This window comes from Vipera berus (genome assembly GCF_964194415.1).
Source record: "Vipera berus genome assembly, chromosome: 6".
NCBI classification, from domain to species: domain Eukaryota; kingdom Metazoa; phylum Chordata; class Lepidosauria; order Squamata; family Viperidae; genus Vipera; species Vipera berus.
This window is the reverse complement of record NC_138208.1, coordinates 3,210,544-3,235,233: the sequence shown is the minus strand read 5'-3', so window position 1 is coordinate 3,235,233 and position 24,690 is coordinate 3,210,544. Positions and strand designations below refer to the sequence as shown.

At 42.4% G+C, this 24,690-nt stretch overlaps 1 protein-coding gene across 2 annotated transcripts in view; it reads right to left on the bottom strand.

The window, feature by feature from the left end:
* FAM185A (family with sequence similarity 185 member A) overlaps positions 1–24,690 on the bottom strand; it is a 44,137-nt gene that overhangs the window by 4,262 nt on the left and 15,185 nt on the right. The window contains exons 5-7 of one of the 2 annotated variants that reach the window (XM_081331340.1): positions 18,936–18,977; positions 5,742–5,840; positions 3,843–3,977 (exon numbers count right to left, since the gene is read on the bottom strand). In XM_081331340.1, coding sequence (XP_081187466.1) covers positions 3,843–3,977; positions 5,742–5,840; positions 18,936–18,977 — 276 coding nt within the window. The remainder of the gene's footprint in view (positions 1–3,842; positions 3,978–5,741; positions 5,841–18,935; positions 18,978–24,690) is intronic. The other variant, XM_081331341.1, reaches the window with a different exon arrangement.

Here is a 24,690-nt window from a genome sequence, read left to right as displayed (position 1 = left end):
AAAAAACAACAACACTTAACTAAAATGATTTGCGGGGAAAAGCCCTTAGTTCAGCAACTTCAACTCTCTCTGGAATGTGGAGCTGAAATTACTCATATCCCCTGACTGTACAGTATTTAGATAATGTATATTATTCCAGAGAAGGAAAACATACGTCGCTGGGAAAAAAAATAACCCAGCCCATAAGATTCAATCCGCAAGACTTAGAAGGAGGAAGAACCTCAGAATTGCTTCAAATAACAGCGACTTGTTCTCGTTTAGGGACAAGATTTTACGCTATCGTGAAACAAAGTGCGTATCTTACTGACGACATTTTTTGAAATCCCTTAATATTCTTTTTTTTTCTTTTTTACATTGATCGATTAGTCAATTTACGGTTCAGTTAAAAGTTCCTGTGTTTTAGATCTGACTCTCTTTATCAAAGCTTAATGCAGGGATTTCCCCAACCTTGGCAACGTTAAGACCAGCCAGCTTCGCCCGCGTGAAGGATGTGCGTCGTCCTTTTTTAGACAAAGGGGGGTCTGCACTGGCGTTAACCTGGATTCCAGCCTTGAGCCAGGATACCCAAAAGGCTGTGTTTCACAGGACATCCATTTTTCCCCCTGTCTTTAAGGTTACAGGTGGTCTTCAACTTGCGCCCCAAATTTCTGTCGCTAAAGCCAGACACTTGTTCCATGGGTTTTGCCCCATTTTATGATTTTGCTTGCCCACAGCTGTTAAGTGAACCGCTAACAGCGGTTCGATTAGTAGCACGGTCGTTAAGGGAATTTGGCTTCCCCCCCCACCCCGTTGACTTTGCTGGTCAGAAGGGTCGCAAAAGGGGACTCCGGGACGCTGCAAGCGTCATAAATACCGTCCGTTTGGCAAAGAGTCACTTCGATCATGTGACCGTGGGGAGGTTGCAACGGTGTGGGAAACGTTCGTAAGTCAGTGTCCCTGTTAACTCTGAACGGTCGCTAAATGAATGATTGTTAAGTCGAGAACCCCTTTGTGGTTCAAGTCGAAAGTCAAGTAGACTTTGACCCATGAAAACGAATGTAGCCGTCGCAGTTATCGGACCGACATTGCCCCTCGATGTAAACTCTCTACGCGGCGTTTTTTCTCAAAAGCAACAGAGTTAAAACTGTTATTTATGGTAGCAGTATGCAAGTAGGAAACCCTGAAACAGGAGGATGATTAATTTGGTACCTTTCAATAGGAGCTTACAGTAACAGCTAAAGCAAACCTCTTTTTTTTTCCAGTTTGGGCCCAGTGCTCTCCAGCTGTAAACAGCTGTTGTCCGCTTGCAATTTATTTGTTTTATGTGCTTGAAGTCTTCCTACCAAAACATACCCAAAGCCTAAGTCAATATCTAAAAAAAAAACCTTACAAAACTGAAGAAGATTCTAAATTTGGGAATGTTTGGGACTCTCCCTGAATATCTTATTTCTCACACAAATGGTTCGTGTGAAGAAGGGCACTTGATAAAGCATTTCTTAACTATTGCCTTCTCTGAAGCAGTGCAAGCCTTGAGAACAAATGCATATAAAAGAAGACTTTACCTGGAGCAGCTTACACCTTGCAGTGATACCGCTAAAGTAACCACATCTAAACATTTTAAACAATAACATCTGCCTATCCCAGGTCTTTGGAAAATATCCGACAGGTGGGCCACAAGGCCACATCTAGCCTAAACATCTGGCGTCCAAACAATAACAACTGCGTACACTTTTAGCGGGAATGCAGTGGCTCAGTGGGTTAGGACGCTGAGCTTGTCGATCAGAAGGTCGGCAGTTTGGCGGGTCGAATCCCGAGTGCCGCGTAGCAGAGTGAGCAGCAGAGTGAGCGCCGCCTGTTATTTCGTCCCAGCTTCTGCCAACCTAGCAGTTCGAAAGCACGTAAAAAATGCAAGTAGAAAAATAGGGACCACTCCGGTGGGAAGGTAACAGTGCTCCGTGCGCCTTTGGCGTCTAGTCATGCCGGCCACATGACCACGGAGACGTCCTCGGACAAGCGCTGGCTCTTCGGCTTTGAAACGGAGACGAGCACTGGCCCCTAGAGTCGGAAACGACTAGCACGCATGTGCGGGGGAACCTTTACCTTTACCTTACACTTTTAGTGGACTTTATACCGTATTACGAGGGGAATAAAGAAACCTCAGCAACATTTAAATTGCTTCAAATGATTAAGCAAATCCCTGTTGGAAAACTGGGCCACTTCCCGAGGCAATCATCCACTTTGGAGCTATAAAATAGCTAAAGCAGAATCACCATCACATGCCCCGTTCTCCCATTCTCTCTAAAATGTGAGTTATTTATTTAATCATACAATAACATCTGCATGTTCATGGGGATCCGTTTATGAACCCTTATCCTTGAAACAGGGTTGGCTAACACAGCTTTTGCCTCTGCTATATAGGAGAATAGGCTGCTAAATACAGAGGGTGGGATACAAGTCTTTAATAATACCCAATTAACTGTGGCTCTGAGATTCATTAGGCAGCATAAAATTACTTATAAATGCCTCCCTCGCTTTCCGCCAAAAGAACTTGCCAAGCGTGTTGCTTATGCAACTTCTCTTCACGTTTAAATATGCACTTTATTTATTTATTTATTTATTTATTTATTTATTTGATTTAATTTATATACCGCCCTTCTCCCTAAGGACTCAGGGCGGTGAACAGTGACATAAATAATAGAGTGTACAAATGACCTTCCACACTATTCTGGTCACAGGAAATAAATGAGATGGGCCTGGTTAGTTTCCTATTTGAGAAGGGCCCCACCCCGTCCCAAATCATCATCATCATCATCATCATCATCATCAAAAAAAAAAGTCTCATGCTGCTGGCGGTTTATCTGGACACGTCTAACTCGATTTTCCAAAATAAAACTTTTTTCCCCACGGAAGTTTCTAAGTTCAACCCGATCAGCTCCCGTTCCAGGCCATTTTTTTAAATAAAAAAATAAAAATCAGGGTTGGGCCAAGTTGCCGGCTTGCCGTTAACGAGGATATTTCCTAACAATGACAAGCAAGGTCAATTTGTTTTATTTGCAGCGATGACGTAGTCTTAAAAACGCCCCCCCTTTGGAACACGGAAATGAGGAGCTAAGCTCCCTGGCCTTCAAACGAAAGTTGGCGGCGAGTCCTGCCTAAGTTTTCAGATAATATTAAACCCAACATTATTTGGATGAAAAGTATAAGATGAAGAGCAGAGAGTTAAGTCATGTTACAGATACATAAAGAGAGTTAGTTTGGTCATTGTGGATGATTTTGATCTCTTCCCTCTCTCTGCAGAATGGAATGGAATGGAACAGAACAGAACAGAACAGAATAATAAGAAAGAATAGAGTAGAATAGAATAGAATAGAATAGAATAGAATAGAATAGAATAGAATAGAATAGAATAGAATAGAATAGAATAGAATAGAATAGAATAGAATAGAATAGAACAGAATAGAAAATATGGAATGGAATGGAACGGAACAGAACAGAATAGAATAGGAACAGAATGCAGAATAGAATAGAATGCAGAATACAGTAGAGTACAATGGAATAGAACAGAATTAGAAATAAAGAACAGAACAGAATAGAACAGAATAGAATAATAAGAGTTGGAAGGGACCGTGGAGGTCTTCTAGTCTAACCCCCTGCTATATCTAAGACACAGTAAAGCTGAAACTAACTGGAATTCACAAACATACCTGAATTCAAGGAATTCCAGTTACTTCCAACAGGCCAGGATGAAAAAGGGCGATGCTGCTGGTTTGTTCATTTATTACAAGACACCCATCCATTATAGCAGAATTCGATTCCTTAATAAATGTGATTAATTTTAGTGGACAGTATCCAAGAAATCTCACCAGTCACTGTGACATGGTCTTCCCTCGACACAGTCTGGATCCCCTGCAACTGGATCTCCGGACTGACTTCCACCTTCGTTCCGGATAATTTCAAGGAAGCTTGAAGAGTTGCAGGTACCTTGACAGCAATGGAGCCTGTCATGCAGAGCGGGGAAAGGATTTGCATTAAACCAGGGGTCCCCAACCCCAGGTCTGTGGACTGGTACCGGGCAGGTGGCATGCCAGCAACCGGTCCACACAAACAAGCAAAGCCCCATCCGTGGGATGCAGGCAGCACACAAAACCACGCACCCTCCAGTCCGTGGAAAAACCTCTCATTCTATTCTGTTCCGTTCCGTTCCATTCCATATTTTCTATTCTATTCTATTCTATTCTATTCTATTCTGTTCTGTTCTGTTCTGTTCTGTTCTATTCTATTCTGTAATTCTATTCTATTCTATTCTATTCTATTCTATTCTATTCTATTCTATTCTATTCTATTCTATTCTATTTTGTAATTCTATTCTATTCTATTCTATTCTGTAATTCTATTCTATTCTATTCTATTCTGTAATTCTATTCTATTCTATTCTGTAATTCTATTCTATTCTGTTCTGTTCTGTTCTGTTCTGTTCTATTCTATTCTATTCTATTCTATTCTATTCTATTCTGTAATTCTATTCTGTTCTGTTCTGTTCTGTAATTCTATTCTATTCTATTCTATTCTATTCTATTCTATTCTATTCTATTCTATTCTATTCTGTAATTCTATTCTATTGTATTCTATATTTTCTATTCTATTCTGTTCTGTTGTCCTGTCCTGTTGTCCTGTCCTATCCTATCCTTTATTTCTAATTCTATTCTATTCTATTCTGTTCTGTTCTATTCTGTAATTCTATTCTGTTCTGTTCTGTTCTGTTCTGTAATTCTATTCTATTCTATTCTATTCTATTCTATTCTATTCTATTCTATTCTATTCTATTCTATTCTATTTCTATTCTATTCTAATTTTCTATCCTATTCTACTCTACTCTATTCCATATTTTCTATTCTATTCTATTCTATTCTATTCTATTCTATTCTATTCTATTCTATTCTATTCTATTCTATTCTATTCTATTCTATTCTATTCTATTCTATTCTGTAATTCTATTCTATTCTGTAATTCTATTCTATTCTGTTCTTTAATTCTATTCTATTGTATTCTATATTTTCTATTCTATTCTGTTCTGTTCTGTTCCAAAATGGCCTTTATTGTTGCAACATGTGAGCGCTTTCTTCTGGCGAGGACCTCTTTCCATGACTAATGGGACCAGCTTTACTCCTACTGATTATTTTACATAACTCAGTTCGTTGGCTGGACGGACTGCAAGCAGGCAGGGCCTGGAACAGGAGACCAAAATACATTACAATGCTGGATCCGAACTCGGCTTCTGCAATCTGGACAAATTCCCTTCTATTTGTTTCAAAGGAGGCCCATATCCAAGACAGCCCCCCCCCGGTGACAGAAGGGACCACGCTTTCCATCCACTCTACATGCAGTTGAACATGTAGAATAAGCGGAAACTTCAAGCTGGTGCAAAATGCAAGAGTGTGGGCAGGGTTTTTTTTTTGTGCCTCTACAACCCCACATATTACCACCTCCGCTCTCTAAGTTGCGCCGGTTGACAAGTTTGCTTCCAACTGTAGAATAGGATAACAGGCTTGGAAGGGACCTTGGAGGTCATCTAGTCCAACCCCCTGCTCAGGCAGGAAACCCTATCCCATTTCAGACAAATTGGCTGTCCAGTCTCTTCTTAAAAACTTCCAGTGTTGGAGCATTCACAACTTCTGGAGGCAAGCAGTTCCACCGGCTGATTATTCTCACTGTCAGGAAATCCTCAAACCGATCTTTAAAGTTTAACTAACCGACTAACCAACCTTTCTGGGAAACCAGGTTTACCGCTCCAGTTTGACGCAGAACGTAGGCGTCTATCTCCCCTTGATATGTAAAGGCTTTTAAGGATCCTTCGAGGGAATCTGAAAAAGAAAAGCAGAGAAGTACATTTAGCTCTGTTTAAATCTTCAATTAACTCACTGGTGTGCTTTCTCTGTAGCTCATTCTAAGTGCCCTGGAAATTTTTGCTCTCGAGAAAAGGGGGAAAAAAAATAAAAGGAAAAAAAAAAGCATCCTGGAGGATGTTGTTTGGAAATAGGCAAAAGAACAGAGTGTTCTTTCTATATTTAAACTTTAATAGATAGTTTGAGACTCAGTGAACACCAAGCAAGAGCTAGCACATCTGCAAATATTCAGTCAGGGAAGGTAACTAAGCCTAGCTCTCAAAATGTTCAGTCATCTGGATAGAGACTTTAGATTTATTTTATTTTTTGCTCTTTCAAGAAAGCAGGAAGAACTTGACAGTCCGAAGCAAAAAGGCTACCTTAAAACAGAGCTTGTTTACAAAAATGGTAATTCAGCTGAACAGAATGACAAGAGTTGGAAGGGACCTTGGAGGTCTTCTCGTCCAACCCCCTGCTCAGGCAGGAAACCCTAGACCATTCCAGAGAAATGGTTGTCCAACCTCTTCTTAAAAACCTCCAGTGTTGGAGCACCCACAACTTCTGGAGGCAGGTGGTTCCACTGATTAATTGTTCTCATTGTTAGGAAGTTTCTCCTTAGTTCTGGGTTGCTTCTCTCCTTCATTAGTTCCCATCCATTGTTTCTTGTCTTCTAGTGCTTTGGAGAATAACTCCCTCTTCTTTGGGGCAGCCCCTGAGGTATTGGAAGGCTGCTATCATGTCACCCCTAGTCCTTCTCTTCATTAAACTGGACATACCCAATTCCAGCAACCTTTCTTGGTATGTTTTAGCCTCCGATCCCCTGATCCTCTTTGTTGCTCTTCTCTGCACTCTTTCTAGAGTCTCAACATCTTTTTTAACATCGTGGTGACCAAAACTGGATGCCGTATTCCAAGTGTGGCCTTACCAAGGCCTTGTAAAGTGGTAGTAACACTTCACGTGATCTTGATTCTATCCCTCTTAGGGGGGGTTGCAGAGAGGAAGAGGAGGAGGAGGAGGAGGAGGAGGAGGAGAACGCCTTCCCTTCATTAAACCAGACATACCCATTTCCTGCAACCGTTCTTCATATGTTTTAGCCTCCAGTCCCCTGATCATCTTTGTTGCTCTTCTCTTTGCACTCTTTCCAGAGTCTCAACATCTTTTTCATAATACGGTGAGCAAAACTGGATGCAGTGTTCTAAGTGCTATCCTTCTTCATCAATCAATCAATTGCATTGATTAATAAATCCAATTAATAAAGATCAATGAATTAATCTTCATTCATTGCAGCTGCTCCTCCATCCTTATATCCAGAATAAGAGATATTCAGAAGGGCGTTTGCATAAAGCTTAGAAACCAAAGAGGAGGAGGAGGAGGAGGAGAAAGTTGGGGTCCTTGGTGCTCTCTGAACTTGCTTGTTTTCTTGCAGATGTTTCGTTACCCTAACTAGGTAACGTCATCAGTACGGAAAGAGAGTGGTGTGTTTTTAGCCTCCAGTCCCCTGATCATCTTTGTTGTTCTTCTCTGCACTCTTTCCAGAGTCTCAACATCTTTTTCATAATACAGTGAGCAAAACTGGATGCAGCATTCTAAGTATTCTAATATTGAGCTTCCTTACAGATCGGACTCCTGGCTCAGAGAATGAAAATAAATAGGGAGGAGGAGGAGGAGGAGGAGGAGGAGGAGGAGGAGGAGGAGGAAGAAGAAGAAGAAGAAGAAGAAGAAGAAGAAGAAGAAGAAGAAGAAGAAGAAGAAGAAGAAGAAGAAGAAGAGGAGGAGGAGGAGGAGGAGGAGGAGGAGGAGGAGGAGGAGGAGGAGGAGGAGAATATAGCATCTGATTTCTGGAAAAATACAGCCATGAATCAGGATCAGTAATGACAGCTTCAGTCTCAGCTTCCTTCTCACAAAACCCAAAGGGATTCTTGTGACATCTGAGGAAGAAGATGGGAATGTGGGCCACAACTATTTTGATTCTTGAGCTGATGGGACATTTTGGCTGGTATCTGCAGAAGGTAGGAGAGAATCAGGAGCAGAAGCTCATCCACTTCAACTCTACTGATGGGGCCATGTCCTTGCTGTCACTGAGTAAGGCCACCCCTGGAATGCCGCCTCCAGTTTTGGTCGCCACCATGTAAGAAAAGATGTTGGGACTCTAGAAAGAGTGCAGAGAAGAGCAACAAAGAGGATCAAGGGACTGGAGGCCCCAAAGATAGAAGGAACGGTTGCTGGAATTGGGTATGTCTAGTTTAATAAAGAGAAGGACCAGGGGTGACACGATAGCAGCCTTGCAATATCTCAGGGGCTGCCCCAAAGAAGAGGGAGTCAAGCTCTTCTCCAAAGCCCCCGAAGGCAGGAGAAGAAGCAACGGATGGAAACTCCTCAATGAGAGAAGCAACCTGGAACCAAGGAGAAACTTCCTGACAGTGAGGACAATTAACCAGTGGAAGGACTTGCCTTCAATAATTGTGAGTCCTCCAATACTGGAGGTTTTAAAGAAGAGATGAGACAACCATTTGTCTGAAATGGTATAGGGTTTCCTGCCTGGGCAAGGGGTTGGGCTAGATGACCTCCAAGGTCCCTTCCACGACTGTTATTCTGAGTCTAGTACGGGACTTGATCGGTCTTCCCCATCTCATTTAACCAGACTCCAGCATCTGCTTTTTGACTCAGTTGCTTCTTTCTGCCTAACAGGGCAACAGGGCCTGGCTGGCGATCACTGTTTTTTTTTAGCTCGAAGTATCCCCAGGGGAAGATAAATAACAGATTCGGTCAGTGAAATATGAAAGATGTCTTCCCAGTTCGCAAATTAATAGGGTGTTTCCATCTTGAGTCTTCTTAGGAAAAAAACAAAAAACAAAATACAGAGTTTAGGAGCCTTCCATAAATCCGCCAGCTATAACATTTCTCAAACAGAAAGTTAAAGAATCATAATTAAGGCAGGAAAAAGCAGAAGACCCCCAGGAGAGAGACTGGCTGGAAAATACGCTTTCTAGATTTATTAAGCGTGCCAAAGTGGGACTCCAAGGACTTGGCGAATGCATAGGGTCGGCGTGTTTCGACCTTGGCCGCTTGGAAGACGGGCGGACTTCAACTCCCAGAATCCCCCAGGATTCTGGGAGTTGAAATCCGCACGTCTTCCAAGTGGCCAAGGTTGAAAAACACTGGCTTAGACAAAGATGGAAATGGACTCGGGCACGCATTTCCTGTTCCTTCTCCTCCACGTTACACGAGGAGGCCTGTGCCCTTCCTTTCCTGTTCATAAATGAGATTTTGGCTTTTTTTAAGGCGAACGCGAAAGCTCCGGTTTTTGAACCCCGGGGGTAACAATATCCAAATAGCAGAAACGCTGAACGCGCACGCATGGCGAGAAGGCGCCTGGCATGATCTAGATATCTAGGGTATTTTTTTTTTAAATTCCATTTATATCCCGCCCTTCTCCGAAGACTCAGGGCGGCTTACAAGCTTAGCAGTAGCCTTCATTCTATGTATATGCCTGCTTATTAGGGCTTTCACACACACCCCAAGCGGCATTATTACAAAGTCAGCTTAATTGCCCCCAACAATCTGGGTCCTCATTTTACCTACCTGGGAAGGATGGAAGGCTGAGTCAACCTTGAGCCTGGTGGGACTTGAACCTGCACTAATTGCAGGCAGCTGGTGTTACTTAAGGAGGCATTAGCCCACTGCTCCACCAAGGCTCTATTTCAGAAAGACCTGGGGTGTGTGTGTGTGTGTCTGTCTCAAGACAACTCTCCGGGGCCTACAAAACTTGAAAGGATTTGTCAGCCCGCCTTGAGCTTGGATTGATGGATTGGGCGCCTTCAAGCCCGTGCAACAAGTCACTACCCACAATTGTGAGAAGCCGTGGTGGCATCAAACCCTTCAATTTTTCATTTAAAAAAAATATGGTAAAGCTTGATAAGTATAACCCAAACAAACGCCTGAACAAAAATCTATTTGGACATCCTCCGTCATTATTTTTTTTAAAAAGTGGGAAGGAAAGAAAAAATTTTTTTTTAAAAAAAAAACACTGATCGAGCCTAATATTAATTAGATCTGCTTTAATCAATTACGTAGTTACTCCATCTCCGACTCCAGACTTTTTAGAGGGGCTTTAAAGTTGGACTGTGTCCACAGGGACACAAGGATCAACAACTGACAGCCATATGATTGATAGCTCGGGGTGGGGTGGGGAGGATATAGAGAGATTAGTGGTTTTTAAAGAGGTAGATGGCTGTGATAAATTATGCGGTGCTTATGAAGGATTTCAACTAGCACTGAAATGGAGAAGGCAGTTTTGCTCAGATAAATTTTGGGATGGGGGGCATCCGATGAGAAGTCTTTTTTCCCCAGCTTTATACTTTATAACAAAGTAAACTTGTAATATGTATATGTATATGTGTATGAAGAATAGAGTAGAGTAGAGTAGAGTAGAACAGAACAGAACAGAATAGAATAGAATGTAGAATAGAATTACAGAATAGAAGAGAACAGAGTCGAATAGAATAGAAATACAGAATAGAATAGAATAGAATAGAATAGAATAGAATAGAATAGAATAGAATAGAATAGAATAGAATAGAATGTAGAATAGAATAGAAATACAGAATAGAATAGAAATACAGAATAGAATAGAATAGAATAGAATAGAATAGAATAGAATAGAATGTAGAATAGAATAGAAATACAGAATAGAATAGAAATACAGAATAGAATAGAATAGAATAGAATAGAATAGAATAGAATAGAATAGAATAGAATAGAATAGAATGTAGAATAGAATAGAAATACAGAATAGAATAGAAATACAGAATAGAATAGAATAGAATAGAATAGAATAGAATAGAATAGAATAGAATAGAATAGAATAGAATAGAATAGAATGTAGAATAGAATAGAAATACAGAATAGAATAGAATAGAATAGAATAGAATAGAATAGAATAGAATAGAATAGAATGTAGAATAGAATAGAAATACAGAATAGAATAGAAATACAGAATAGAATAGAATAGAATAGAATAGAATAGAATAGAATAGAATAGAATAGAATAGAATAGAATAGAATAGAATAGAATAGAATAGAATAGAATAGGAGCCAGAAGGGACCTTGGAGGTCTTCTAGTCCAGCCCCCTGCTCAAGCAGGAGAACCTATACTGTCTCAGACAGGTGAATGTCCAGTCTCTTTTTGAAAGCCTCCAGCGATGGATCACCCACAACTTCTGGTGGCCAGCTGTTCCACTGGTTGATTGTCCTTACTGTCAGGAAGTTTCTCCTTAATTCCAGGTTGCTTCTCTCCTTGGTCAGTTTCCAACCATTGTTTCTCGTCCTGCCCTCTGGTGCTTTGGAAAATAGTTTGACCCCCTCTTCTTTGTGGCAGCCCCTCAGATACTGGAACACTGCTATCATGTCACCCCTGTTTCTTCTTTTCTTTAAACAGGCCAAACCCAAGTCCTGCAACCGGTCCTCGTATGTTTTGGTCTCCAGGCCTCGGATCATCTTAGTTGCTCTTCTTTGAATTTTTTTTTCCTAACTCTCAACCTCTTTTTTGTGATAAGGTGACCGAAATTGGCTGCAGTATATGTATATGTACAGTATATACGTCTATGTATACGTACATGTATATGTGCGATATATGTGTGTGGATAGTGGGGGCGCGGTGGCTCAGTGGTTGAAGATGCCCAGCTTGTCAGCTGCAAAGCTGACAGTCCAGGTTCGAGAGCCGAATGTTGTGCGATGGGGTGAGCGCCCGTTCGTTGCTCCAGCTCCTGTCCACCCAGCAGTTCGAAAGCGTGGAACAGTGAGTAGATAAATAGGTACCACTTCGGTGGGAAGGTGACAGCGTTCTGTGCGCCTTGGGGTAGAGCCATGCTGGCCACTGACCATGCACGGGGTGGCAGGGGTGGAGAGAAAGAGAGAGAGATTTAAGAAACAAATAAAAAAGTCCTTGTCTTTTTTTTGCCAAAAGTTTGCTAGATTGCGGTCATAACTTTATTCAGCGCTCTCCTAAGGCATATGTAGATTTGTATAGCTAACGTATATCAGCAGGCTTATCCCAGATCCTTGGGAAGGACTCGACAGATGGATAAAAACCCAGACTGAACATCTGGCTGGCTATGTCTGTTTATATGATACCTCTTAAAAGAGTTCAAATTTAGTGAGGTCGAAGAAATCAAGTGCTGATTGCATGGAAATATATCCAAGAGCCTAACAGCCTGATGTTGAGAAGCCAAATATATTCAAATATATGCAAGAGAATTGAAACCTGCTGAAAAACGAGAAGGCTGCAGAGAACTGGACAGTCTCAGAATAATGGCAAAGACCACTTTGATTGTCATAATTATTTCCATTTCTCTCTATCTTGCCAATTGCTTTGATGGGACCCAGTGCAAGTGCCCTGCAGAATTCAATTAGGGGAGCACTGAATAAAGTTACCAGCACAATCTGGCAAACTTTTGGCAAAAAGCACAAGGACTTTTTTTTGCTTCTTAAATCTCTCTCTCTCTCTCTCTCTCTCTCTCTCTCTCTCTCTCTCTCTCTCTCTCTCTCTCTCTCTCTCTCTCTCTCTCTCTCTCTCTCTCTCTCTCTCTCTCTCTCTCCTCTTTATAGCAACTATGGCTGATCTCACTTTTTCTGCTAAAAAAATAATTCTGGCAATAGGGTATTGAATTTCTTGCTGACCCACAGCATGAATTGATACATTCTGGGAATTATTACTACTACATTAAAACCTAGTTTGATTATATGCCTCTAAAGGGCTATGGAGCTTTTTTCTGTAGATTTCTATTAAAGCAAGCCGGCTCCATCCTTTATAATCTGAATGAATGAATGAATGAATTGAATAAGTGTGTGTGTGTGTGTGTGTGTGTGTGTATGTGTGTGTGAGTGAGTCTGTGGATGGATGGATGGATGGGTGGGTGGGTGGATGAATGGATGAATGGGTGAGTGGATGGATGGATGGATGGATGCGTGGGTGGATGGATGGATGGATGGGTGAGTAGATGGATGGATGGATGGATGGGTGAGTGGATGGATGGATGAGTGAGTGAGTGGATGGATGGGTGGGTGGGTGGGTGGGTGGGTGGGTGAGTGAGTGGATGGATGTTTGGATGGATGGATGGAGGTTTGGATGGGTGGGTGGGTGGGTGGGTGGGTGAGTGAGTGAGTGGATGGATGTTTGGATGGATGGATGGATGGATGGATGTTTGGATGGATGGGTGGATGGGTGAGTGAGTGAGTGAGTGAGTGAGTGGATGGATGTTTGGATGGATGGATGGATGGAGGTTTGGATGGATGGGTGGGTGGGTGGGTGAGTGAGTGAGTGAGTGGATGGATGGATGGATGAATGGGTGGATGAATGGATGGATGGGTGAGTGGATGGATGGGTGGGTGGGTGGGTGAGTGAGTGGATGAGTGAGTGGATGGATGGATGGAGGGAGGGAGGGAGGGAGGGAGGGAGGGAGGGAGGGATCCTTACAACCTGGCTCAGTTGCCCTAGAGCTACAGAACTTCTGGATGGAGGATTTTCACATAACGGAGACATGCTGGAAACCTTTAGTGGGAAATATTAAGGGAGAAATCAACAGTACTCTTTCTGTCTCTGTCTATGTCTGACTGTCTCTCTCTTTCACACATACACTTATTTGTGAGCTAGTTTGGAGGGATTGTCTCATCTGGAAAAGTCAGAACTGGGCATTTTTTTTTAAACACCACTGTTGGTTGCATGACTATCTGCTTTAGAAGACCTTTTTTGAAAATATTTCAGAAGAAGCCAAGCGACGGTCACCGGGCGAAAAAGCTACCGACTTTGAGTATGGACTTCAAAAGGATGTCAGGGATCGACACATCTAAGATGCAACATTACAGCTTTTTATCTGTCGCTTAAGAGACAGATTATGTGATACAAACCAGGGTGTGCATTTGCACACACACACATATATCTCTGTGCGCACACACAGAAGTTTGGGTATCTGTGTGTTTCCCTTCTAAAATTCTTTGTACGTTTAAGGTTTCGATTCTGTTTCTGCCGGGATCTGCCTTTTCTACTGAGGAGGCGAAAACATTTCGAGGTTCACAAAACTTGGGCAGTGGCCGAAAGTAAGTGGGGGTGCGGGGGGGGGGGGAGGCGAAAGAGGCAGATCTGGCAGGAATGTACCTCTGGATTACATCATTTGGGCCCTGCCAAATATTTTACTGAATAGCCAGCCATCTGACTTTAATCAGTCTTGGAAAGAGTTGCACGCACAGAATTGAAACCGCAGCAGTGAAGTCAGCCGGCTGAAACATATGGGATTCCATGACGGGACGTCCAATTCCTAACAATCTGTAATTCGCTTTCCAACGCAGCGCCTCTGATGTTGACATGCTGTAAGAAATTGCGGTTGGCTTCTAACAAATCAGAAGAGGAGGAGGGGTGTGTGTGTGTGTGTGTGTGTGTGTGTGTGTAGGAAAGAGTTCCTAATCTCGTATGGGAGCTTTCCTGAGGCCTCCAGACCGGTTCCGAAGCAATGGTTCAAACTTAGGAAACCTCTGGGAAAAATGGCTGGGGATGTTTGTTTGAAGATCTACCAAGGTTTCAGCAAGTGGCAAGGACTGACCGACGTTGTTTAGGCTTAGAAATCGGTTGTTTGGTTGGGACTAGGATGGGAGGCCACCAAGGAATCCCCAAGCTTGCAGATGTCCTGGAAAAAGATCATGGCAGCCAGTGTCAGACTGTTGCTGAGGAGACTTTATGGTCCCGCGTGTGAATTAATAGGCATCTCAACTGAAAGGAGATTATCTCATGCCTAACCTGGTGGCACTTGATAGCTTCATTGTAAGAGATATTAAATCCTATTTAACAACAACAACAACAACAACAACGAGTTGGAAGGGACCTTGGAGGTCATCTAGTCCAACCCCCTACTCAGGCAGGAGACCCTATACCATTTCAGACAAATGGTTGACCAATCTCTTCTTAAAAACTTCCAGTGTTGGAGCATTCACTGCTTCTGGAGGCAGGTTGTTCCACTGGTTAGTTGTTCTGTCAGGAAGTTTCTCCTTAATTCTAGGTTGCTTCTCTCCTTGGTTAGCTTCCATCCGTTGCTTCTTGTCCTTCCTTCGAGCGCTTTGGAGAATAGCTTGACTGCCTCTTCTTTGGGGCAACCCCTGAGATGCTGGAAGACGGCTATCCTGTCACCCCTCATCCTTCTCTTCATCAAACTAGACCGACCCAATTCCAGCAACCGTTCTTTGTATGTTTTAGCCTCCAGTCCCCTGATCATCTTTGTTGCTCTTCTCTGCCCTCTTTCCAGAGTCTCAACATCTTTTTTACATCGTGATGACCAAAACTGGATGCCGTATTCCAAGTGTGACTGCCCCATCACAGTTACTCTACAGCAGGGGTGTCCATCCTTGTCAACTGAGCCTTGGTGGAGCCGTGGGCTAATGCCTCCTTAAGTAACACCAGCTGCCTGCAATTAGTGCAGGTTCGAGTCCCACCAGGCTCAAGGTTGACTCAGCCTTCCATCCTTCCCAGGTAGGTAAAATGAGGACCCAGATTGTTGGGGGGCAATTAAGCTGACTTTGTAATAATGCTGCTTGGGGTGTGTGTGAAAGCCCTAATAAGCAGGCATATACATAGAATGAAGGCTACTGCTAAGCTTGTAAGCCGCCCTGAGTCTTCGGAGAAGGGCGGGATATAAATGGAATTTAAAAAAAACTTTTAAGACTTGTGGACTTCAACCTGGATGCCTGAGGAATTCTGGGAATTGGGGTCCACGGATCTTAACGTTGCCAAGGTTGGGAACCCCTGCTCTACGGGCTTAATACGAACCGTCTGGCTTGTACTTCTGCAGAATACATACCTATCACAGGCATGTGTTCTTTTAGCTCATTGGTTTCTCATGGTGCTAACATGTATATTTGCTGCATGATGCAACAATGGCTGACAAGTACATCCAGATCATGCAACGGAGCCCATAAATTTCGGAGCTGGTTTCTATGAGGCCTTCCAAGTATGTGTTGAGATGTGAAGAGATGTGATCATAGCCAGGCTATTTACTCAGGAAAATATCTTGAGCAATGGAACGAAAAAAAAAAAAGGAAACCTCAGCAATGCATAAAAATTCAACAAATGCTCCCTCAGAAAGAACGCAATGATTTCCCCCCCCCCCTTATCAACTTTTCTTCCTGATTTCAAAATCATTTTAATAGATAAAGATTAACAGGCCCACAGGCGGAGAGGGAAAGAGCAGCAAGAGAAATACGATGGTCGTATTTACTCTTGGGGCTTGAATTTAATTTAATTGTTTTATTTGTTTTTAATTTTTTGTATTCGTGGTTTTAACTGCCCTGTAAACCGCCCTGAGTCCTACGGGAATAGGGCAGTATACAAATCCAATAAAATAAATAAATATTGTAATTAAACGGTCCATTTTTTTTCTGGATGTTCAGCAACAGCGTCTCCGCAAAAGGAAGACTTGATTAAAAAAAAAAAGGGTCGATATTTGGAAACGCGCCTTTTGCCTCCCAACCAATCGGAATCCGATGGAATTAATTTACATTATTACAGCAAGTTGAGGGTAAATCTCCAAAAGAACGAACAGATCACGCAGGGGATTTTAGATCCCCCAATTGCTCGGTAGATCTCTCAAGACAAAACCAGATGCCACTAATAAAAGAGATAAATGCCCGAAGACAAAGGAGCGTCATAAATTCATTTTTGGATAAATGGAAATAATTGCCTGCGGGTGGCGAAACAATCTGGACCGAATTACCGGCGTGTGTGATGTCTCAAGTGTCAAGTTTTAACAATATTTTCTCCTCCATTTGAATCCAAGCTAATGTTTTGACTTATTAAAAACAAGAATTTATTCTCCTCTGATGTTATCTACAAGTGATCGTACTTTTTTTTAAAAAATACAAAACAAAACACATGTACTGGGTTGCTACAACCTAGAATAAAATTCCTGAGGTTTCAAGGGCATCTTTTTGGACAGGCAAAAAACATCTACAATGTCCTGAATGTGCGTAGAGTCTTGATTATTCCAAGTCTCTAAGTTTTTTCCCTTTGACTGGTAGTTCCCCTACTCTAATTCTGTTTCAATATTTGGAAAGAGTGCAGAGAAGAGCAACGAAGATGATAAGGGGACTGGATGATGAACAGTTGCAGGAATTGAGTATGTCTAGTTTAATTAATATAATTAGTTTAATTATAAGGGATGCGGTGGCTCAGTGGGTTAGGACGCCGAGCTTGTTGATCAGAAGGTTGGCAGTTTGGCGGGTGGAATCCCGAGTGCCGCGTAACAGAGTGAGTGCCTGTTACTCGTCCCAGCTTCTGCCAACCTAGCAGTTTGAAAGCATGTAAAAATGCAAGTAGAAAAATAGGGACCACTACGGTGGGAAGGTAACAGCGCTCCGTGCGCCTTTGGCGTCTAGTCATGCCGGCCACATGACCACGGAGACGTCCTTGGACAAGCGCTGGCTCTTCGGCTTTGAAACGGAGATGAGCACCGGCCCCTAGAGTCGGAAACGACTAGCGCGTATGTGCGGGGGAACCTTTACCTTTTAGTTTAATTAAAAAAGAGGACTAAGGGTGACATGATAGCCGTCTTCCAATATCTCAGGGGTTCCCACAAAGAAGAAGGAGTCAAGCTATTCTCCAAAGCGCCCGAAGGCAGGACAAGAAGCAACGGATGGAAACTCACCAAGGAGAGAAGCAACCTGGAACTAAGGAGAAACTTCCTGACAGTGAGGACAATCAACCAGTGGAACAGTTTTGCCTTCAGAAGTTGTGGGTGCTCCATCACTGGAGGTTTTTAAGAAGACATTGGGCCGCCATTTGTCTGGAATGGTATAGGGACCCCTGCTTGAGCTAGACTGGAGGACCTCCAAGGTCCCTTCCAACTGTTATTCTGTTAAACACTTTCTATTTCCACAGGATTCATTGACTGAAATCCTCAGGGATCCTGCAAGACAATTCAGGAACAGCAGATACAGAGAGAAACTTGGTTTGATCACTACAGCTTTGATTCTTAAACAGGGGATCTGGGAAAGGTGTTTTTTTTTTAATCTAACACATTTCCGCATCCTGAAAAAGCCTGAAAGCCCCTGAGTGTCGTGCACTGTCAAAATAAGTTTCTTCCGTTGGCCAACACACAACTTGAGAAATAATTGCTCTCCTACGTTAAGTGCCAAAGTACAAAGAACGAACAACTGATTATCAAGCTGAGGTCATTCGATACGAGCACTGAATCCTGATACGGTTTAATTTAAGATGGGAAGCCGTTGCATTAAAAATACATATTCACAAGGAAGATAAAGTGCCTGAGAGACTCAACGAAATGGCATTCTGTTTGTTTAGGCAAGTTAACACACACACACACACACACACACACACACACTATTTTAACACAACTGAGTGGTTAAAACCACGACAGCAGATTTTCCTACAGTTATCATTTGACCTTAAACGGATAGGGCCGTTCAATAACAGATTTCCCCCCCCCACCATCTGGGCTGGTGTTTCTCAAACTTGGCAAATTCAAGATGTATGGACTTCAGCTCCCAGAATTCCCCGGCCAGGGTTGGAATCCACCCATCTTAAATTTGCCAAGTTTGAGAAAACCCTGGTCTAGACGGTTTCCCTGCAAATAACTGAACCGTGAAGACGCTGAACTAATAAACTTAGCAACGTGTTCGTTTGGAGCCGAGCGAAGGATTGTCACCTGCTGAACCACATCATAATTCATGGTTTATAAACTTACAAGGAAAGGATTCACAGAGCAGGCTAGCCCCAAACAAATCAAATAAGCAAGAGGGCTGCTTGGTGTGAGGTATGAACATATATATCTTATTTCCTGCCAAGGCGTTTTTGACTGCCACCCGGTGTAAAGCCGTGGTGAACGACATCCAACCGGTGTTGAATGTGTAGTATAACTGGCAAACCCGGAGCCAAAATCACCACCCACGAACCGTTGAATCTAACGTCGTCCAGCCGCAGCAGCCCAACTTTTCCATCCACACAACCAATCTAGCAGGGTTGCCTTCGTGAAAAACAAAGACGAGGTGAACAAGGATAGGGGAACCTGAACTTACCCACGGCGATGCCCCCTGTTTTAGTCTCCAAGGTAATATCACCTGCAATGAAATTGGAAGAGACTTTAAAATGGGAGGGTCATTTCAAACAGCACAACTCATAGTAATGCACAAACAAGGAGCCACAAAGGGCGGGGGGTGGGTGGGTGTTGAAACCAGCTACGAATTGAATCTGTAGTTTCTTATCTGAGGTTCTTATCAGGTGCGGAGGATTGGGATCATACGCTAAATTGCAATTCAGAAGGTTTATTAATCAAGCCTGCATGCAAGAATCTAGTCATCTAAGGTTCAATACTGAATCGGCACCAGATAAAGGGTAACGGAATTCAAGACTTGGGCCTTGGAACCATTTGTGGGAACGTAACAATTCTAGGCAGATGACTTGCTTGACTCTGCCCCTCGCAGCTCAGCCTGATCTTCTCCTACAAGTACGCACCTCACGCCCACATTCACACAAATACAGAATTAAGCAATCTATATTATCAGGGCCATGCACCTTATAACCCAGCATCTCTCAATAGCAACTTGGGAAGTGATAAGGAGATCCTGGGAGGTCCCGCAGGTTGTACCAAACACACAAATGTTGCCTTAAGGATATCACAGCCTTTTTGCACAGGCTACTTTATTAGCCTTAATTCAAAGGCTTCTTCTATTCTTATTCTGGTTTCATCACAGCAGATCCTGATTTCGATCCGTGGCTGTATGGCGATCGCTCCCAAGCTCTAGCAAATTTTTGTAATTCATTTATTTCTTGGATTGCCATTCTTCCTAAGGCCCAAAATGCTCAAAGGGATAAAAATAATTAACAAGAACAAAATAAATGGAAAACACACACATCGCAACCACATTGTGTCACCACCACAAGTATTGCAAATAAAGCAATTCTGTAATAATGACCTAAAAGTTCAGTGGCTCAATTGGAAAGGATCTGTTTTGCATTCTTATTTTTTCAAGCAAGAGCCGCTGTCACTTTTAGTTTGTAACTTCGAGAGAACCTAGAGTGTTTTCGGATGAACAAAAGTCTTGCAAAATGACATTGGCGAGGAAAATTCAACATGTCATTTTGAAAATGAAACTTTTATAAAAAATTGTGCGGTCAAGTAACCATTACACCAACAGCAGGATATAATAAATTCTGTAGTTTTCATCCTCTCTTAAATGGAAAAAATACGTATTATCTTATATTATCTGATTTGCCACTATTGCTAACATCCAGCAAATATAAAGTTGGGGCAATAGTCATGAAGCATTGACAGAAACAATTTGATTCATTCCTATTTTCTGTTCCCCATGAGCAATAATTGGAAACATTTTCCAGCACGTCTACCTTGTACTGCTCAAAAATGAAGATACAAGTCAAAGCTATTTTTCTGTATTGGAAGCCTGCAGACTCAAACATATATCTCTTTCGGCAAAAAAAGCTGTTTATTTACTTCATTTTTTTTCATATTCTGTCCAAGTTTAGGAATCTAAACAAAAGTCAGTCCTTGACTGACCACCGCAATCGAGCTTAAAATGTATGTTGCTAAGTGAGACATTTGCTAGGTGAATTTTGCCCTGTTTTCTTGAGGCAATTGTTAAGCGAATCACTGCAATTGCTGAGTTAGTATCGTAGTGTTAAGTGAATCTGTCAGGATAATAATTTAATAGATAAACAGCTTATGTAATGATGTAATGCAGTGTAAGGTGGTTGATGCAACAATAGGAATGACTCAGCAGGTGTGTGTATCCCTTTAAGAGCTTGAGTATAAAAGGGAAGGTTTTTTTGCTGGAGTCTTTCTCTCTTGTCCGTTTCCTGCTGTAATTGCTGGAGTTTGCTGAATTATCCCCACGTATATTTGTATATATTGTAATATAAACCACCATTTAATACAAACCACTGTTTACTGTATTTTCTCCTGGGTTACCTCAGCGCAATAAGGCTGTGCAGGCTCTGACAGGCTTCCCCATCGATTCTGCATGTCAGAAGGTCCCAAAAAGATGACCACATGACCCCGGGACAGTGCGACCGTCGTCAATATGAATCAGTTGCCAAGCGTCTGAAATTCTGATCACGTGACCCTGGGGGATGCTGCCATGGTCCGAAGTGTGAAAAGGTCATAGGTCACTTTTTTAAAGTGCCGTTGTAACGTTGACCTGTCACTAAATGAACTGTTGGAAGCTGAGTTAGTAAGTGAATAAGTAAATGCATTTAGTAACTATTCAAAGGTACAATGGCATTGGGGGAAAAAACAACCTGTGGTCCTCACAGTTACGACCGTCGCAGCATCCCCAGGGTCACGGGATCAAAATTCAGAGGCTTGGCAACTGACTCATATTTATGACGGTTGCAGGGTCCCGGGGTCACGTCATCCCCCTTTTGCGACCATCTGACTAGCAAAGTCCACAACTGTGTCACTCATTTAACAAATGCAGTGATGCATATAACAAATGTGGCAAAAAAAGGTCGTAAAATGGGGCAAGACTCGCTTAACAAATGTCTCGCGTAGCAACAGAAATTGTGGGCTCAATTGTGGTCGTAAGTTGAGGAATATCTGTAAACTCTTATAGGGAAACAAGTGATTTTTTTTCCAGTGCCTGTTCAGTTACTCTGAACCCCATTATTGATTCATTCTTGTTACCATAGAAGGACATGGATCAAGTTAATGCCAGGATCTTGCCTAACAATGGATCTAGGAAGAAAGGGTTGTTCTATATAAAACGTGTTAAACGCGTCCATAAACAAGCAGCAGAAAATCTTACGTCTCAAAGATCTCCCGCCCCCCTCATTTTAAAGGTTTAAGTCAGGGGTCTTCAAACTTGGCCCTTTTATGACTTGTGGACTTCAACTCCCAGAATTCCTCAGCCAGCTTTGCTGGCTGAGGAATTCTGGGAGTTGAAGTCCACAAGTCATAAAAGGGCCAAGTTTGAAGACCCCTGGTTTAAGTCTTCAATGTGCCTTCGTTTATCCTGGAAATGCTGAGTCTTAATTGCGTAAAGACGTCCCATGGATGGAGCAAAAGAGTCATTAAAAAAAGACAAAGATGTTTTTACATGTCAGAGCAGATGTTCGAAGGCTGTAAATCAGTCAGACGCTGCCCATAAAACGATCGGAATTGGAAAATTAAAAACATACTGAATATACTGAAATCAAATTGGAATAGGCAGCATGGAAACTCATCAAGGAGAGAAGCAACCTAGAACTAAGGAGAAACTTCCTGACAGTGAGAACAATTAAGTGGTGGAACAACCTGCCTCCGGAAGCGGTGAATGCTCCAACACTGGAAGTTTTTAAGAGGAGACTGGACAGCCATTTGTCTGAAATGGTACAGTATAGGGTTTCCTGCCTGAGCAGGGGGTTGGACTAGAAGACCTCCAAGGTACCCTCAAACATCATCATCATTATTACAAGTTTACAAGAATATAAGTACGTATTAAACTCCCTGTTTGCAATCGCGCTTGGGTGTCGCAAACTGAGTTAGTTGAACAGATTTTGATTTCCTTGTTCTGGGATTCGTCCTGTCTGCTTCCACGGCTGGCGGCGCTTGACGTGACCTTGGTTGTTTTCAGAAGCTAAATACAGGCAGTCCTTGATTAGCGACCTAACTATTCAGCCCAAAATTGACGTGGCTAAGCGAGACCTTTGCTGAGTGAGTTTCTGCCCCCTTTTTGCGACCTGCCTTGCCCAAGTTCTCGCTGCAGTTATTAAGTTAGTAACACGGCTCTGAAGCGAATCCGGCTTGCCCGTTGATTTGGCTTGTCAGAAGGCTGCCAAAGGGGATCACGTGATTCCTCGGGATGCTGCGACCGTCATGAGTCAATTGTCAAGTGTCCAAATTTTGGTCATGTGATCGTAGGGATGCTGCTGTTGTTAAGTGTGTAAAGCAGTCATTTTTTCAGTGCCTTTGTAACTTTGAGCAGTCCCTAAATGAACTGTTGGAAGCAGAGGACGACGCGTATATGAATCCTTTTAATTTTCCATGAAACATAAATGTTCGACCCAGCCTTCTGCGTGTATGCTCAAGAATACGCCATTTTCTCACTCAATCCAATCCCAAAGGCGCTTTTTTCACGAGGCAAATGGACTTCCTGGTTTTTCTTTGAAGACGTCGTTTCGCTATGGTCTTGTGAACTGGTGCTTTAGCCTCTTGATCCCTTCTTCAGAACAAGAGTTATCGGATAACTATATGCATTTTATTTTATTGTATTGCCCTGTACACCGCCCTCAGTCCTTCGGGAGAAGGGCGGTATAAAAATTATAAAAATTAAATTACATTATTATTATTATTAATTATTATTATTATTATTATTATTATTATTATTATTATTATTATTATTATTATTTATTTTTCATCCCAGAAGCTTCTTCAGCTCGGACTGGATGAGGGAGAATGGCAGGATTTACATTCCTTGGTCCTTTGCCTTCTTTTAGAGAGTCGTTGAGGCCACTTGGAGCTTTGACTGTGTCCTCAGGGTCGCCTGAGTGGTGCAAATGGGTGAGGAGCCTTCTTGGAAGTGCTAACCACATCATCCATCTCCAGTCTACAACATGGTCCTTTCAGCAGTTCAGAGAAGGCTCCACACACCCATTTGCACCACTCAGGTGACCCTGAAGAGACAGGTAAGCCTCCAAGTGGCCTCAACGACTCCCTAAAAGAAGGCAAATGACCAGCGGTCTGCAAGGAGTATAAATCCTGCCATTCCCCCCACCATCCAGGCAGAATAATGGTATTAGTGTTCAAATTGTCTTCTTTAAACTGGCTGTGTTGTGGCTTTTTTTTTGCTCTACCCCGACATAAAATGATGTGTTTTTACAGGGACAGTGTGAAAAACAAAATAATTTACGTTTGCCCGAAAAGTATCCAAAACAGCCTTTTATGACAGCCAAATTTATCTTCCAACCCAACGCTCTACATTAAAAACCTATCAGTCAAAATTTTTTTGAATGAGAACCCAGTAAACCAACCTCATGGTTCAGCATGGCTGTTCCTTGGAATTTAATTTAAAAACATCAAGTTGTATTTATTTACTCAAGCCTCTCTCTCTCTCTCTCTCTCTCTCTCTCTCTCTCTGTATGTGTGTATGTGTTTGTGTGTGTGCCCACCCAGTCTTTCTGGCTCTATTCAAATCTAACTGCCAGAGTTTGAGCCAACATCCAGTTCATTAGAAAAGAAAATGAAATGGTTTTAAATGTCGGGGTGGGTGGGGAGAGAAGAAACAGCGCGCGCACACGCAAGCACAAAAGAAAGAACCCACACACAGACAAAAAAAAAACCCACACACACGAAAGAACAAACAAACAAAAACAGAAGAGTTAAAAAAAAAGAAGAGATCATCGCAATGCTAAAATTCTTGACGACTGGTGGATAATCTTACTGCTTGAATCCTAACTTCTGCTCTGAATTATTGTGACAGAGCTCTCCAACCCACAAAAAACCCCACAAACCCAGAGGCTGGATGAATTACAACTCGATGGCCTGCACACCCCCACATACCAACCACTGGTAGGGGGAAAAAATACAGAATATTCAATCATTCAGCACAGTGGAGGGATTCAGCCAGTTCGTACCACTTTGGCAGAACCGGTAGCTACTTTTTTGTTGCCCAGGCCCAGAATGGACTTCCGGAAGTGGCACTGCACAACTTCTGGAAATGGGACTGTAGATAGATAGATAGATAGATAGATAGATAGATAGATAGATAGATAGATAGATAGATAGATAGATAGATAGATAGATAGATAGATAGATACATACATACATACATACATACATAC